At 37.5% G+C, this 16,853-nt stretch overlaps 1 protein-coding gene across 1 annotated transcript in view; it reads right to left on the bottom strand.

Moving 5' to 3' along the window:
• Positions 1–4,765: 4,765 nt before the first annotated feature.
• Positions 4,766–16,853, bottom strand: part of PELI2 (pellino E3 ubiquitin protein ligase family member 2) — a 118,350-nt gene continuing 106,262 nt past the window's right edge. The window contains exon 6 of the mRNA XM_072629301.1: positions 4,766–9,845. Coding sequence (XP_072485402.1) covers positions 9,279–9,845 — 567 coding nt within the window. The 3' untranslated portion in view covers positions 4,766–9,278. The remainder of the gene's footprint in view (positions 9,846–16,853) is intronic.

Raw genomic sequence — 16,853 nt, 5'->3', positions numbered from 1 at the left:
AACTTTACTATTCATGTTTAGTTGGTTTTTTTGGAGGGGTCCATATTTTTTTCTTCAATATGACTAATATGGAAATGTTTTGCACAAATGCCCATGTATAAACTATATTAAGTTGCTTGCTTTCAAGGAGGGAAAAGATTTAAAACTCAAAAATTTAAAAAATAAATGCTAAAAATTGTTGTTTACATGTAACTGAGAAAAAAATAAAAATAAAATGTGAAGAAAACCCACAAAAAACCACTGTTCAATGTCTCCAGAGGAAGGCCCCATGATGAAGCATGTTTGCCCACTTCCTTACAGAGAGCTGATAGACTCATTGTACAGAAATAGATGTGTCTGGGGACATAGCCACTAGAGATTTCTTTTTTTTTTTGCTTGACTATGTTTGTTATAAGATTTCTCCCCACTCTCTTCTCTTTCTCATATTTTAATAGAAGGGTACAGGGGAGGTAGGATTAGCAAGAGCAATGACAAAAGAGTCATTGGAGTTTTTTTTAAAAGCCAAAACAAAAGGGAAGTTCAGAAGGAAGCACAGATAAGTGGATGTTTTGAAATTAATGTATGAAATTTCTATGTGCATTTTTTTAAAAGCGAGTGACAAAAATGAGATTCATGGTTGCATACAGAATTATTTTTTGGCTGGTTTAAGTTCAAAACAATATATTGAAAATATAAAAAGAAAACCAGTGAAATAAAGGATGTTGTATAGGATATATTAGACGAAGGTGTGTGTGTGTGTGTGTGTGTGTGTGTGTGTGTGTGTGTGTGTGTGTGTGTGTGTGTGTGTGTGTGTGTGTGTGTGTAGGGTGCAGGGGTAGTTATAGTGGTGGCAGTATTGACTGGCAGCAAGGGTGGAATCGGGAGCTATGGATAAACTGAATAAAACTGAAGAAAGGCAAACTCAGGACTCTACCAGGGGCCCAGCAGAAAGTTACATTCAATAGTCATTTCAAGAGTATCCCCACAAAGGGGAGGAAAGGACTTCTAGCAACCAAGAGCTGAGAATTATGTGTCTGTCCTGCATACTGTCTGATCCTGATGCCCAGTTTCTCTTGGACTCTTTATGGACTGGTGGGAGAATGTATTAAAGATTTGGGGATGTGGGGCAGGATGTGTTACATCAAATGTTCTTACTATACCACCTCAGGAAATACCCATTTCTCTAAGTTCATTTCATCTCTAAGTTTATATTGACCAATAATCATGGGAGGGAAGCACATGGGTGAAGGGATGTGAGCTCTGCAGTATTAGGAAAAACCATCCCTCCCTCCATTGAGATTACTCCACAATAAACTGTGCTAAACCAAAATGCAACTTTATGATACCATTACTCATCTATGTGCCCATGTCCAAAAAATAAATCGGCCAGCAAAACTGTAAGAATTTGAAAACCCATCTATTCCTAATATTTATTTTTCTCAAAGAAATTTAACTGTAGAAAAATTCCAGGTTGAATACAAAAAGGTTCATTCCACCCTGCCTGCCCCTCCTCCCCCTCCCCAAAATTTCTTCTGTGCTCTTGGGTTGCTTTGTGGGAATTAAGAGATTTCAGAATAAGAGAAGGAATAATAGCACTCTTCTCGGATTCCATTTGGGGTACTGTGTTTAGCCCTAGGTTTAAAAGAGCACACATATAAAACAGTAGCCAGGATGGAGAGGGGACTTAAATATATGTAATATGGGGGAAAAATGGTGGTATTTAGCATAGGATAAAGAAAACGTAGAGGACAATGACAGCTGTCTTCAAATAAGTGGAAAGCTAGATTTATCCTGTGTGACTCCAGAAACTAGAAGGGGGAATCAGTGGATCAAGTTACAGAAAGGTAGATTATGGCACTAAACAGAAAATTTTTCTAAATACACTTGAAACAAGGAGTCCCCTAATGGGGCTTCATGAACACTTTCCCCTTCTACCAAGGTCAGAGATATTCAAGTAAATGTTGATTGACCATTTAAGGAATACCATGTAAGAGTCTAGTATTGGGAAAGAAGAACGAGGAGGACCAGAATGATTTCAAAGACTCAAAGACATTTGGGATGACCTGCATTTTGTGATTCTGAGATGATAAGGTATAGTTGAAAAAGGGTGGTTCTGATTAAGCTTAAGTACACATTAGAAGTGAGATTGTTGGCTGAGTCTGCTCACAGATGCAAAACACCCTTACCATATGAAATATTGAATAAAGGTCTTGAAGCTTTAACCTGTTCACTGTATCTGTGACATGACTGAAGGTCTGGAGACTGGTTCAGGTGAATCAAGAATTAGAAATTTAGGATATGGACAAATTTGGCATCATTGATCATTCTATGAGCTAACGACCATCTGTACAAGGGAATATTTCTTAAGAGTCCAGGGAAGGCCATGAAAGCTGGCTCCTCTCTCTGAAAACAGAGCCTAAGTCAGTCATGAATGTCCAACTCTCCTCACGTCATCCTCACAATCTATTTTAATGCTCAAAAACCTCAGTGTAAATCCCGGAGCTCAAGTAACATCAGCTTTTGTTTTTTTTCCATAAATCACTAACCTAAAACCCTTGTAGACAGGGAGAGTGACTAACATATTCTGGAGATATAACTTGCACAAAAGAAGAAAGGTGGGAAGTCAATATTGTTAAGCTGCTTCACCACCACACCACCCCTTTTATTCCTTTTCTTTCACAGATTTGCTATAGAACCACTTCTTTGGAGTGGCATTTTCCATCAAATACAGGAATTGAAATGGGAGGGAGAGCTTGATTAATTCTCTTAAGGAAAAGAACACATGAATTCAAAAGAAACTATGAATTTAAACTTCACTGGGCAGCTAGGTGGCACAGTAAATAGAATGCAAAACCTAGAATCAGGAAGACATCTTCCCGAGTTCAAATCAGGCCTAAAACACTTACTGGTTGTGCAATCCTGGGCAAATCACTCAACGTTGTTTGCTCCAGTTCCTCATCTATAAAATGAGCTGCAGAAGGAAATGGCAAACCACGCCAGTACCTTGGGTAAGAAAAACCCAAATGGGGTCAAAAGAGTCAGATGTAACTGAAACAACTGAATAACCACACGGTCACTGAGGCTACTTTAACATTACAAAATCAGTGAAAATTCAATGAAATTTTAGTTCAAGAATTTTTTTAACTGCAAAATTATCCAAGGGCAACTGGGTAGGTTTTCACATTTTCAACATCTGTTCAGCTTGTATCCTTTTCTTGCAATAATCAATAACCTAGAATGCTTCCATATCTCCCTTAGTAACACATTTCCATAAAAGAAAGTGTTGTAAAATAATTCGCTTTCTTATAACTATGATATAATTTTCTTAAGGCTTAATTTAAGTCTTGACATCTAAGCACCCTGCTAATAAGATTACTATTTTTTAAAAACTGACTTGCCACATTCAGTCATGACTTTGAAAACACATTTAGAGAAGCCTTGTAACTCCCAGAAAGAAAGTTATTTGGTGTAGTTGAGTTCACCAGTATTCATCTTAAGAATAAATTTCTATTCAGCAGGAGATCATATGAGAATTCAGGAGGCAGGGTAACAAACATTCCGTATGACCTCTCAGGCTGTTTTTTGAGGGGTTTAGCTATAGAAAGTCTGCCACTCACTTCATTTCTTTCAGAAGCCTGGAACAGAGTGGATAGATGGGCCACCCCAAATTCAGTTAAAAGTTTTTCCATGCATAGGGAAACAGAGGAACTTTTGAGAGACTAGAAGCCCCCATGGGCAAAATGGTCATATGGCTGTACTTCATTCTTAAGCCTTCATTCCTGCTATGAAAGAGCAAAGGAAAAGATGGGACCTTCCTTGAAAAACTAGTTGCAACTAAGGAGATTCTAAAGAAGGGACAGGATAAGTACAGCCAGGGACCAAAGTGGATGAGACTGGTAACAGCTGTGAACCATCACCATGGGGAAACTGACAAGTATTTCTGTGTTAATTTCTAGAAACTCTTCATCATTTTTCTCTGAGTGCTTACTTACCAAACCAATTCTACCAAGTTTCCCAAACCTGCAATCTCTTCTCTCTCCATGTTCTGGACGTGGAGGGTTAAGGGCAGCTCTGTCATTGTTACTATATTCAAACAAATTACATTAAAAAGTAAATTGTCTAAGATTATGAATGAGGTTGGCTGATAATGAATGAGAAGGAAAGACCTTAAAATAGGGTTAGGGGCTTAGAAAAGAGAGAAAAGATTTTCCTATCTTGGTAATTTTTGGATACATTCTAGTCTATATCTCTCGAACTACATAGATCTCAGGACCTGAGGTGCCACATAAGATCTCCAGAGAGCTTCAGGAAGACTAGGTAGAAGCAGTGGCTTACTTGTGTGGTCACTCCCTCACTGGTCAACAACCTATTTTTCTGTAGCTTGCTGAAGGTGAAGGAATGAGATAGGCATGGGTGGCTATAACTTGGACAGCACTAAGAAAAATGCATATAGTCCATAGCACTCATCAATTAGCAAGCTAGTTTATATTTCTTAGAAGTTAGTGTTATTCTGCAGTGATAACACAAGAAAATGATTGGCAATGGAAGTGCCAAGAAAATTTCTCATAATAAATAAAAAAGAATTAAGGGAAATTTCAGAAAGACAAGACTTAAAACAATCTGTTCAACATTTTATGCAGAAGGTAAAAAATAATCTAAATTGTTCGGGATGAACATTAGATAAATGCCAAATGCAGAACTCAAACATTTACATACAATTTTTTTGATGCAAATTGGTATGCATGATTACAATGATCTGTAGCCTGTGAATAAGGAGTCACGAACATATTGAAATAATAGTTTAATAGTTTTGAAGTTTTTGTGTTTTTCTCCCTGTAAAATGGCTTGTACTTCCACAAGTACACAACAGTGAAGAAATAAAGTTTTCAACTTGACACGGTTTATAAAAGATATATTTTTAAACAAATGTTTCCAGAAAGTTAACAGCTAGTAATGCTATACATGGCAAACATCGTCACTTAATTTTCATTGTTTCCTGCCATTTCCTTTTAGATAGACATCTTTTCTTTCAACAATTTTTTGTTTGTTTAGAACTAGAAAAAAATGTTTCTCCCTTCTCACACTTTAGGGATACTAATTTCTTCATACAAAACTGCTTTAAGAGATTTTAAATTGGCAAAAAATTTCCTTTTGTTTCCATATGTCAGGTAACTGTACCAGGGGTGGGGAATCTTGAAGCCTCAAGGCTACATATGGCCCTTTAGGTCCTCAAGTGTGACCCTTTGAATCCAAACTTCACAAAACAAATCCCCTTAATACAACCTGGACTATAAAACTTGGACTCAGTCGAAAGGCCACCACCCAAGGACCTAGAAGGCCCCATATGACCTAGATGTTGCAGGTTCCCCACCCCTAGTATAGACCTTTTAAAGATCACAGAGCTGTATCACATCTTTAACTTGGATTTGAAAATATGACAATATAACGGAGACCAGTGATTCACTTCTAGCAGCAAATCACCGATCGCCATGCATATGGACATTCCCCGAACATCCCCCTCCCCAATACTTTTAAGCTTTAAGAAAAAACATTTCCCTGGTTCCCTTGTAACAGTACAAAGTAACTTCAAGAAGTTATGCGTCTCTAAGGATGCAGGGCGGGGAAAACCTGCTGTAATTATTTTAATGACCAACTGCTGGCCCATTTTTGCATCTAAATTCATTAGTCTCCCTTAAGAGCCTGGCATTTTTAATGGCTTTCTCCTTTCTTTCCCCCAGAAATTCTACATGAAGCAACTCTATTATGAGGTTATCCATAGGCACTGTGGTACCATAAGTTATGGATGAAAACTGACAATATGTACTACTCTAGGAAACAAAAAGGATTTCAATTATTTTGGATCAGAGTAGAAGAAATGAAAAGCTTACTATTGACTCCTTAGTGGAGCCTTTAGTTCTGTTCTTAAAAAGTTATACCCAAATTCCTTGACAACAAGGATTGTTTCATTTTTTCCTCCTACCTTTATATATCTAGCACAGTACCTTGCCCATAATAGTCACTAACAATGCCTGATGATTGAAAATGCTGAGGTGCGGCATGCATTATAAGGAAAGCAGAGATTAACAAAAATAATCTCTAAAAATATACTCAGAGTACTAATACTTCATCTATTCTTAACCTCTTTTCAATCATAAACTTATAAAAAAACTGAAGAAAAAGAATATTTTCCATGAAGAACATCATTGCTGCCTTTTGAAATGGTATATACTATCCTCTTCATCAGAAGGAATCACTGTATAAATCAGGGTTGTGTCTACAAGGATCCTTCTCTAACTTCTCAGGAAGAGGCACTGGACAATAATCTTTATCCTTTCTCTGATCGTAGGTGAAGACAGAATAAATCTTTCTATTCTGAATTTACACAAGCTGCTCCATGGAGCCTGTTCCTTAGCTCATTTTCTTCTTTTTTGGTTAGTGGGCAACAAGATTTTTGTTTACTTACCGACTAAGTTAACTTTTCTAAAAATGAGAAAATTAAACATTAAAATAAAGGTGAGCATTTCTATCATGGAAAGTAAACTAATTCAGCATAAAAATATTTCTCTTTTTATGGACTTCCTCATTCGGCTTCTAAGTGTGGAGGGCAGCTCCAAAAAGGGAGAGGGCAAGAGGTAGCAGCACATCTGGATGCAGGGAAAAAATGACTGAAGAGTGATCCAATTCTGTAAAGCTAACATCCCAGTCCCATCCTTACAGAATGAAATCTCCAAATTTCAAACAAATACTTAATGAGATAAGCTTTGGAAAAGAGTAAGGGGCATTTACATTAGTTTGCTAGGCTCTCCTATGCTTTTCAGATACAATGAATCCTAATAATCTTAAGGGTTCTCTGGACAAACTTCTCTCAGAAAAGAAAAATCTGCCTGTTCTGGCTGAAAGACTAGTAAGTCATTTAATCTGTAGACTGTTTAATTAGCTGATCCTATAACACAAACAGAGTTAATTTATCCTCATTTCCCAAATCATGAAACAATGAAGGGCTGAGCAAACAAAGTCCATCCTGAATGACCCACGATCCTGGTGGAAGGACTTGGAACCAGATCAGAAGTCACAGAAGACTTGCAGAATAAAAAGGCATGCGTGCTATTATTTTAGGCATGTCCAATTGATTCTGTTTTTAGGCTTCAGGCAGGGATGAGCAAGATACACAGAAAGGGATCACTGAGAAGAATGCCATGGGAGACTTGTGGTGTTTTGTAAACTACCCACCCCAAACCACAAAGTATATGGAAAAGTGAGGCTATTTTAAAGTGATAAGCTGACATTTTATATAATAAGAATATTAAAACCAGCAGCAAACAAAACTAACACATCTCATCATCCATGAGTAAAGGGAATTAAAAACGCTAGGTTTATAGATTAACTATAAAACAATTTACAGCCAAAATATCAACAGGCCAATCAAGTATATATTTATAGATATATACACACAATATATTAAAGTTATATAAATTATATGTCTATACAAAGGTCTCATGTGTAGCATAAAAAGCTCCAATGGTCAATTTAATAGAAATTATAGTTTAAAATATTGTTCATTCAATAGATTTTTATTTCTTTTCAGATAGCTATTAATATTCTCCCAAATGAACATTTTCATCCTGGATAGACGGACAGTCTCTATACTTGTTACCAGAGGTATGACAGAATTATTATTCAGAATTAAATAAAGCCAACTGAATGGGATGTTGGAGCTCATAAGAAATTCTAATTTAATTATTCCTCAGTAAACACTTATTTGCTGTTTTAAAATCAAACGTTTCGAATTATCTCTGCAGAAGCACCATTGTGTATTGTGTACACCTAATGATCACATTTAGATTTAGTTTGATTTGCAAACATTTTCAAAACTTACAGTGTTCTTCAAGCTGCAACAGAAGGTGACAGATGGTGTGAAATAGAGTGAACAAAATCTACTGTTTCATTACAGTATGAGGTGAGCTCTCCCTTCATAGAATGTTGGATATATCCCAGTCCAAAAAACATACAAGTGAGTTTTAAAAAGAAAAAAACTAATCTGCAATCACTTTTAAAACTCAATCAATGATTCAGTACACACATAAATTTGGTATTACAGTACCCAAACAATCTCTCCTGCTACAATAATATCAACTAATGAATTCTGAGAAATGCTACATTTTAATCAATCAAATAGGCCTACACATGTATGATGCATAGCAGGGACAGGGCTGTAAAATTCAAACCAAAATATTATGGAGAATTCTTTGTTTATAATGTCAAAAGTTATTCTACAAATGTGCATAAAGCAACTGAATTCTGAAAATCAGATTTAAAAAGTCATTACAATATCCGAATCTTCTTTCTCAACTTCAGATGATAAAAAATAGACTACAAAGTTTCCAATATCAAAACAGTTCTCTGGGTTAGTTGCTTAATATCACATTTTCATTTCATAACATCATGTAGATCATTTGTGTCAGACTCAAATAGAAACAGAGGACAAGAAGCCACAGATAATCCCTGCAGGCCACAAGCTGACTTGGAAAACCATAGGCATTATCTTTCTCCTACTGTATTTTTACTTATTTTGTTAAATATTTCCCAATTATATTTTAATCTAGTTCAGGTCACTCTGATGTAGATAACCATCTTGTGATTAGCAAACATTTCTACATTCTGTTTGTAGTTCTTGATTTAACACCTTAAAGACAAAGCAGAACAGTACTGTGGAAAGAGTGTCATGGGCTCTGGGAGTCTTGAGGCGCTGGATTCATACTTTGCCTCTGTCACTAACTACCTGTATGGCTTGGACAAGGGGCTTACTTTGCGCCTCAGTTCTCTCCTCTGTGAAGTAAGCAAGTTGGACTACAGGGCCTCTAACATCCCTTTACAGCTCTCATTCTAGGATCCTAAATACTGATGGTTGCAAATTAATAGTTAAAAAAAAAACAACCCTTCTGGTTAAACTCCTAATAGTTAAAGAAGTATTATTTAGAGATTTGTCAAAGTTCACAAGGAAAAAAATTTCTTAAAAACCCCAAGATTAAAATAAAATACGAAATTTTAAAATTCAATCACAAACACATATAACAAACATACTTATCAAACAGGCTCTGATGAGTATGCAGTTGTTACAAATGTGACATCACTGATTTTTGTCAAGTTCCAGGTATCTGTCACTACTGTAACCCCACTTTTCCCAATCTCTATTAACACTCCCCCTCAACCCCTTTAGCATATTATAAAAAAAAAATAATCTACAGTTAGTGGCAAAATCTTCACAGTAACTTGTTAAAGTGATATTATTGTAGGTAGCGTCAGTCAACTGGACCTTGGAAAATTAATTTCACAAAGTTCTGTTCCCCAACAAGCTGCGTGGCACAGAAAGGACAGGCGGCATGAAACGCATGTGTGCCATGAGGCAATGGGATCAGGGACCAGTACTTTGCAGACTTCTCTGAACACACGTGTCCACAAGGGGTAAAAGCGTGAGTAGGGGGCCCAGCATCAACATAGAATCCTGCCTCACAGCCAAGCCAAAGGGGAACATATGGCCCCACAGTTCTGCACATTGGGCATTCTCTTTCATTGGCTTCGGTATCACTTCGGTGTCCCCAGTTGTGATAGCCATGCACGTGACCACAGCTAAGGTATGCCCACGGCTGCTTCTCTTCTACCACATCTTTTTGGCTGATGCTGGGAAATGCCAGTGTGTTCAGTCCAACAGGGCACTGTGGTCGGGCAGCATTGATCTCTTGTCTAAGAGCTTCAATGTGCTTTTGAGTTGGGGTGTGAAAGAGGCCATCAGCCGTTCTCCACAGAAGAGTTGCTCCACACAGATCAATGAGGGAGCCATCTTGAAGGATGTTGGTCTCATTTTCAACCTATAATGAGGAAAAGAAGAAAAAAATAAAAATATTGTCAGTGACAGAAGTTTAATAAAACTCTAACATTCTTACTGAAAAACATATGGGGAAAACAGTTTTGGAAGTAATGTGGATAAAACTTCAATGAAGAACAAATCTCTTTGGAATTTGTTTTCCGTACATCATGAGACATTTTCTAATTCATTATGAGAAGAAATTTTCTAACAACGGACATATAGTCAGTCAAATTACTTACCATGTGCCAGACATTATACTAAGCACTGGGGATATAAATAAAGGTAAAAAACAAGTCCCTGTCTTAAAGCAACTAATGTTGTAATGGGGAAGACATACATATATAGTGTAATTAGAAGGCAATCAATCTCAAAGGGAAGGTATGAGCTGGGGAGGGGTGTCAGAAGCAACCGGGAAAAGGCTCCTGCAGAAGTAGGAATTAAAACTGAATCTTGAAGGAAGTCAGGAAAGCCATGAAGTAGACGTGTAGAAGAAGAACTTTTAAGATCAACAATGGCCAGCAAAAAGGTACAAAGTTGGGAGATTAGAGTGTTCTGTTCAAGGTACAACAAATAAGACAACAGAACTAAATCACAGACTTCATGGAAGGGAGAGAAGTATAAGAAGACTGAACAATAGGAAGGGACCAGGTTGTGAAGGCTTTAAATGTCAAAATCAAGGGTTTTATATTTGATCCTAGAGGTAAGAGGGATCCATTGGACTACACTGAGTAGGGAGAGAGGGGATATGTTCAGACCTGCTCTTTAGGAAAATCAACCATTCTGGCAGTTGAGGGGAAGATGGATTTGAAATAAAAGGATTATTTTTTATATACAACTATTTATCAATAATCTTCATTTTGGAAATAACCAGAGAACAAAACCATCCATATTTCAGGTATGCTGGTCTGAAGCACAAAGTCAGATAAGTGAGTGGCAGTGGCAGAAGTCATCAAATATCCAACATTTGTTTATTCACTTGAGCAACAAATATTTACCATGCATTTGCTATGCATAAGGCACTGTGTAAGATTCTGTGTGGGGTACAAAGCTAAGTAAGACACGGCTTCCTCTCTTTAAGGCATTTAAAATTTTTTAGGTGAGTTAAGACAGATTTATAAATATACATAATAAAAGGCAGTATATGCTAAGTGCCACAGGAAGGAAAAATAAAGAGAAATCCTACTCTGCTTCCTTCCTTGCTGCCATGGTTCCCCTCCTTAAAAAACTCTTAAGAATATACCCTGCCTGACAGCAATTGTTCAGCTAAACACCTTGAAAAAGTTGTATATACTTGGTGCCACTATTTCTATTGTCATTTTCTCCTAATCCTTCCATGACCAGACTTTCCATCCTCAACATTTAACTACTCTACTCTCTCCGAAGTTACCAGTGATCTCTTAATTGCCAAATCTAATGGTCTGTTCTCAATTCTTATCCTTCCTGACCTCCCTCCAACATGTGTCAACGCTGCCCACCTCTCCTCTGGCATACTGTCTCCTCTTTCGATTTTCATGACTACATTTTGTCTTAGTTCTCTTTTCTGTTTGTTTCTCATTTTCTTGCTGACTCTTTAACCATATTACATCCACTTACCAAAAGGTTCTGTCCTGGGTATGTTCTTCACTGGTGATCTCATCAGTCTTCAAGGGTTCAATTATCATCTCAATGCAAGGATAGCTAGAGCTATATGTATATTCTGCTCTAGTGTCTCTCTTGGGCTTTGTTTCTGCATCAGCAAATGCCTTAAGAACATTCTAAAATGAATGTCCCATAGGTGCCTCAAATGCAACATGTCCAAAATAGGACTCATCATCTTTTTCTCTAAACTTTCTTGTTACTGTCAAGGGCACCATCATCTTTCCAGTAATCCAGGTTTCCAGCCTCATTATCATTTATCATCCTTGACTCTTCTCTAAGCTCACATCACAAATTCAATCAATAGTTACATTTGGATTTTATCACATCTTTATGCAAATGTCCCCTTCTCTTTACTCACACAACTACTTTCCTACTAAGATTTTCATTAAACTGTCACCTGGACTATTGCAATAACCTTCTAACTGGACTCTCTAGTTCAAGTCTCTCTCTACTCCAAAATATCTTCCATCATCCTGTCAAAGTGATTTTCCTAAAGCATGGGTCTGATCCCTGCTCAATAACCTTCAGCAGCTCTCTACCACAAAGATCAAATATAAATTACTTTGCTTGGTCCCTTACTATATATCCAGTCTTTGAATCCCGTTCATATGCTATGGTCCATTTCTATTGTACCTGAGATCTTGAAATAATACAACACTCATATCCTGAGCAAGCAGTAGGTCCCAAGGGGGTGGAAACAAAACAGGATGAAGCCCACATAGCCATTCCACCTAGAAGTATATAGAGCCCAGTCCTACAACACAAAGTCCAATGGGAAGCAATGCTGGAAGAATGAAAAAACAAAAAAGAATCCCATCCCCAAGGACTATTATGGTGACTTGGATACCCAAGACACAAATCCAGAACATAGCTTTAACACTCTGAGCTGTGAGAAGAGTATGGGAAGAGGTGGAGTAGATTCCACCACAAAACAGATAAAACAGCACCTCGGGATGAATAAAATGCAGGTAAAAATAAAAAAGTATAGGGGCACAATAGGAGTCCTCCTGAGACAATCCGAGATCTGAAGGAAAATCCCAGGTTGTTTGGTTCCTATGAAGACTACATACTTTCAATCTACAGTCCACTTAAATAACAAACAGCAAGCCCTGGTGTTAGCTGGGTTGGGAGGTCACCTCCATCCCAGCCACAGGAACTTTTAAACCGGACAGTGAGGGGAGTTGGGGATCTAAGCCAGGGAAGACCAAGGGAACCTCTGCTGACAAGGAGTTCTGCTGTGCTGCAGAGAGCAGCATGGGGAGAGGGGGGGAGAGAAAGAACCAGCACACACCTGGAGAGTGCAGAAACACCATAGCAGGGACACCGCTGGCTGCAGGCATTTACAGGAGGCTAGAGTGTCTTGGTTTGAGTTCAAGGTCAGAGGGGAGACCTGAAGAGGATCTGAGGTCAGAGGCACCTCCCATCCCCCCATCTCCATCCCAGGACTAGAGGTAATTATAAAAACTAAACTATTACCAAGAAAAAAAAATGCACAGGCAAAGGACAAAGAATACAACCATCGAACGTTATTATGGGAATACAGAAGACCAGGGTTCATCTTCGGAGAAGCATACTGAAGAAAAGAAACCTTCTTCTACCCCAAAGGGCAATGTTAAATGGTCACCTGCCCAAAAGGACTTTATAGAATAATTTAAAAAAGACAACTATAAAAGAATTTACAGAAGAACTTTAAAGACTTACAAGTCTTAAAAGTTTCAAAAACCAAATGAAATTGAGAAAAAATTTTCAAAAAGAACAATCCAAGATAAACAAGATTATGAAAAGAAAGTCAACCAATTAGAAAAGGAGATCCAGAATCTTAAGGAAGGGAGAAAATGACACCTTGAAAATTAGAATTGGGCAAAGGGAAGCCAGCAAAGTTACAAGAGTTTGAGAAATTAAACAAAATGTAAAGAATGAAAAAAATAAAAGAAAAGTGAAACATCTTATAAGAAAAACAAGTGATTGAATAGGTCAAGAAGAGAAAACAAGAACAACCAGACTACCTGCAAGCTACGATAAAAAAAAAAAGGATCTTAATGCAATAATACAAGAAATAATTGAAGAAAATTGTCCTGAAGCATTTGAACAAGGGGGATGAGGGAGAGTAGAAATAGAAAAAATCCACTGATCACTATATGAAAATGTTCCTATGAGGAAAACTCATAGGAATATTACAGACAAATTCCCAAACACCCAGTTCAAGGATAAAATATTAAGTGCAACAAGAAAAAAAAAAGATTTAAATATGACAGTGCTACAATTAGAATGATACAAGACCTAGCAAAGAAGACACTGTAGGATCGCAGGTCTTGGACCACTACATATCAAACATCAAAAGAACTAGGGTTCCAGCTGAAAATATCATACCCTGCAAAGTTTAGTATAATTCAGAATGAAAAAAAAAGGCATACGATCAACTGTCAGATTTTCAAGACTTTTGTCAAAAAATAAAAACCTGATCTTAAGAGAAGATTTGACATATAAGAGCCAAGAGAAACAAAAGGTACATACCAAAGACTGATCACAAAGGATTCAACAAATAAGGACAAACCTTTTAGCTTTTTTGTATGTAAAATGTGTATCTAAGATTGTCATTAGCAATTGGGTAATTTGTAAGAAAGATGGAGGCAAACCTGAGTATAATATGACTTTTAAATGTAAAATCATCTAGGAACAGTTAAGAGTAATTATCTTATACAAATGAGGCGTGAGAGGAAGAAGAACATAGAGGATTTAGATGGGGAAGACGGCTGGTAGTTCTTGTAACCTACTTTCATCAGGAATGGGTTCAAGAGGGAACAATACATACACACACATACACACATATACACACACACACATATATAAAAGTCTTCTAAATTCAGAAGAAATTAAACGGTAAGGAGATAGAGAGGGAGGAGAGGATAAGGGAGGGATCCTGGGATGGGGGGGAGGCTAAGTAATAGAAGAACAAGGTAATGAATGGGTGTGTTGGGGGTGTAAGCTCAGTTTCACGTGGACAGTCTCGGGCAGGTAAAGGTGAGGACTTCTAAACCTCAGAGTTCTCATGAGGTCCCCCAGGGAACAGCTGGGAATTGAGGTGTGAGACACGGGCTATCTCGTGCATTTCCGCCTCTTCTCTGTGGGAAACTTGCTGGGGAGAGCATCCCACCCTTGAGATTGGCCCATGGTCTGAGCACACCTGTTGTTGACTAGCTAAGGGCTAAGAGCAGGCACAGTATTCACATGCAAACTATGTGGAGGGAGAGCTTAAGTAGGGACAGGAAAGCCTGAAGGCGCTCTTCGGGCTGAGGGGCCCTTAGAGGGCAGAAGGTCCCTCCCCTCTCCCGCTCCCATCCTCTTGCTGTACGATCTTTGCCCCTTGGGAGGAGGAGGATTCCTCTCTCCTGAGGAAGAATTCACCCTTCACATGTAACCAAGACCCTGAATAAAGCCTAACTCTTGTTCGACTCTGGAAAGTCTCTTCTCTCAGCACGTTTATCCAGTTGATCCCTGAAGACCTGGACGACAGGTAAGAAAAGGCTCGGGTAGCCCTTCGGCCTCTAGGCCAAACATGGGTAGAGTAAACTTAGAGGGATAAGAAATGAGACCTGCACAAACATGAAAACAAGGATCAGGTATAGAATTTTTTAGGGAAAGTGTATGTCTATACATGTACATACGCATGCATACATGTATGTATGTATGTGTATGTATATATCTATGTCTATGTATATACACATATATCCACACTTAATTGTGGCCTTCGGGGAGGAGGGGGACAAAATAAAAAGTGCACAGCAAAGGACAAAAGAAAACTTATAAGTAAGCAAAGAAAAGATGGACAGCTCTCAATACATGTAGTATTTATCATATAGGCTTTCTTGAAATGAAAATTTATTGCTATATATTTTGAATCCTCTCATGTTCTCTGTGCACATGACATACTTTCTTTTTTCTTTTCTTTATATTTAAGTTTCAATATTTAAGTTTATAATATGTTTCTTTTTCTTTTCTCTATTCTGTATCGGAGTTCTGGTGTTTCAGTCTAAAATTGAAAAAAGTTAATGAGATTTTTAAAAAGTTTTGTAGCTGCAAAGTCTCTAAGAAAAACATAGCTTGGGCACAAATTCAACAAGAATTCCTGGAATAGATGAAGCAAGACTTATCAAAACAAAACAAAACAAAAGAGCTAAAATTATTTCATAAATGAAATGAGAGGGATAAAGGAAACAATTAGAAAAGAAATTAGAGCTGTGGAAGAAAGAATTAGAGAATTAATACCTCAGCCCAAGAAACAAAACTTTACTCAAGAAATAGATTCTTTGAAAATTACAATGGACCAAACAATTTAAGAGCTTTACAAGACTAAAAAGGAAAAAAAAAATACTGGAAAAATGGAAGTACAAAGTATCTCACATCAAAAACAACTGATTTGAAAAACAGATTGAGAAAATATGATATAAGAATCACTGGATTATGTAAAAGCCATGAACCAGGAAAAAAAAAAAAGATCCCAGACCTCATATTGCAATATATCATGAAAGAAAAGTGCCCAGATCCTGAGAATCAGAGGGCACAGAGAAAATATAAAGAATCCGCTAGTCACTCTCCTTCCCCAAAGAAACTCCAAGGTAAAAATGCCCCAGGAATATTATAGCCAAGTCAGAGCTTTCAGGTCAGAGAAAAAATACCACTAGCAGCCAGCAAGAAAGAATTCAAGCACTGACGAGCCACTGTTAGTATCACATAAGACTTAGAAGCCATGCCTCTAAAGGAGAGGATAACAGAATACAATAATCCAGAAGGCAAACAATATAGGCTTTTAACCAAGAACAATATACCTAGCAAAACTAAGTATAATCCTATCGGGGGAAAATGGACTTTTAATGAAATGGAAGACTTCTAATCATTCCTAATGCAAAGACTAAAAGCTGTGTAGAAATAGTGAAACAGAAATGCAAAAATCAAGAGAAACATAAAAAGGTAATACTGTTCTGTGATGGAGAATTGTTGGCACTGCAAGAGGTGAGCTGCTCTACCTTATCATTTTCTTGTATTAGGAAATCCACTGTGAACTACAAAGATCTGGCACCACCTACCATATGAACCATCTAGATAATCATTGAAATCTGAAACTCAATCCTTTCAAAGAGAGAGGGATGGATAAAACCTTGGATTTTTGGCTTTTGATCTCTATAGTTTGTTTTCTTTTTTCTTTATGGCCACAACTTTGGGATGGCTGTTAATATTTGTTGTTATTGTGGTTCTGTGTCTGTTTCATTTTTACTTCTTAAATAAAATTTTTCTTCCCGCCTCCCCCCCCCCCCCCCTTTTGTCCCCTTAGTAACTGCCTATGACAGGAAGATTAACCAGGAAAAGTTCTAAA

Source organism: Notamacropus eugenii, chromosome 1 (genome assembly GCF_028372415.1).
Source record: "Notamacropus eugenii isolate mMacEug1 chromosome 1, mMacEug1.pri_v2, whole genome shotgun sequence".
Classification (NCBI taxonomy): Eukaryota; Metazoa; Chordata; class Mammalia; order Diprotodontia; family Macropodidae; genus Notamacropus; species Notamacropus eugenii.
This window is presented reverse-complemented; position numbering and strand designations above follow the sequence as displayed.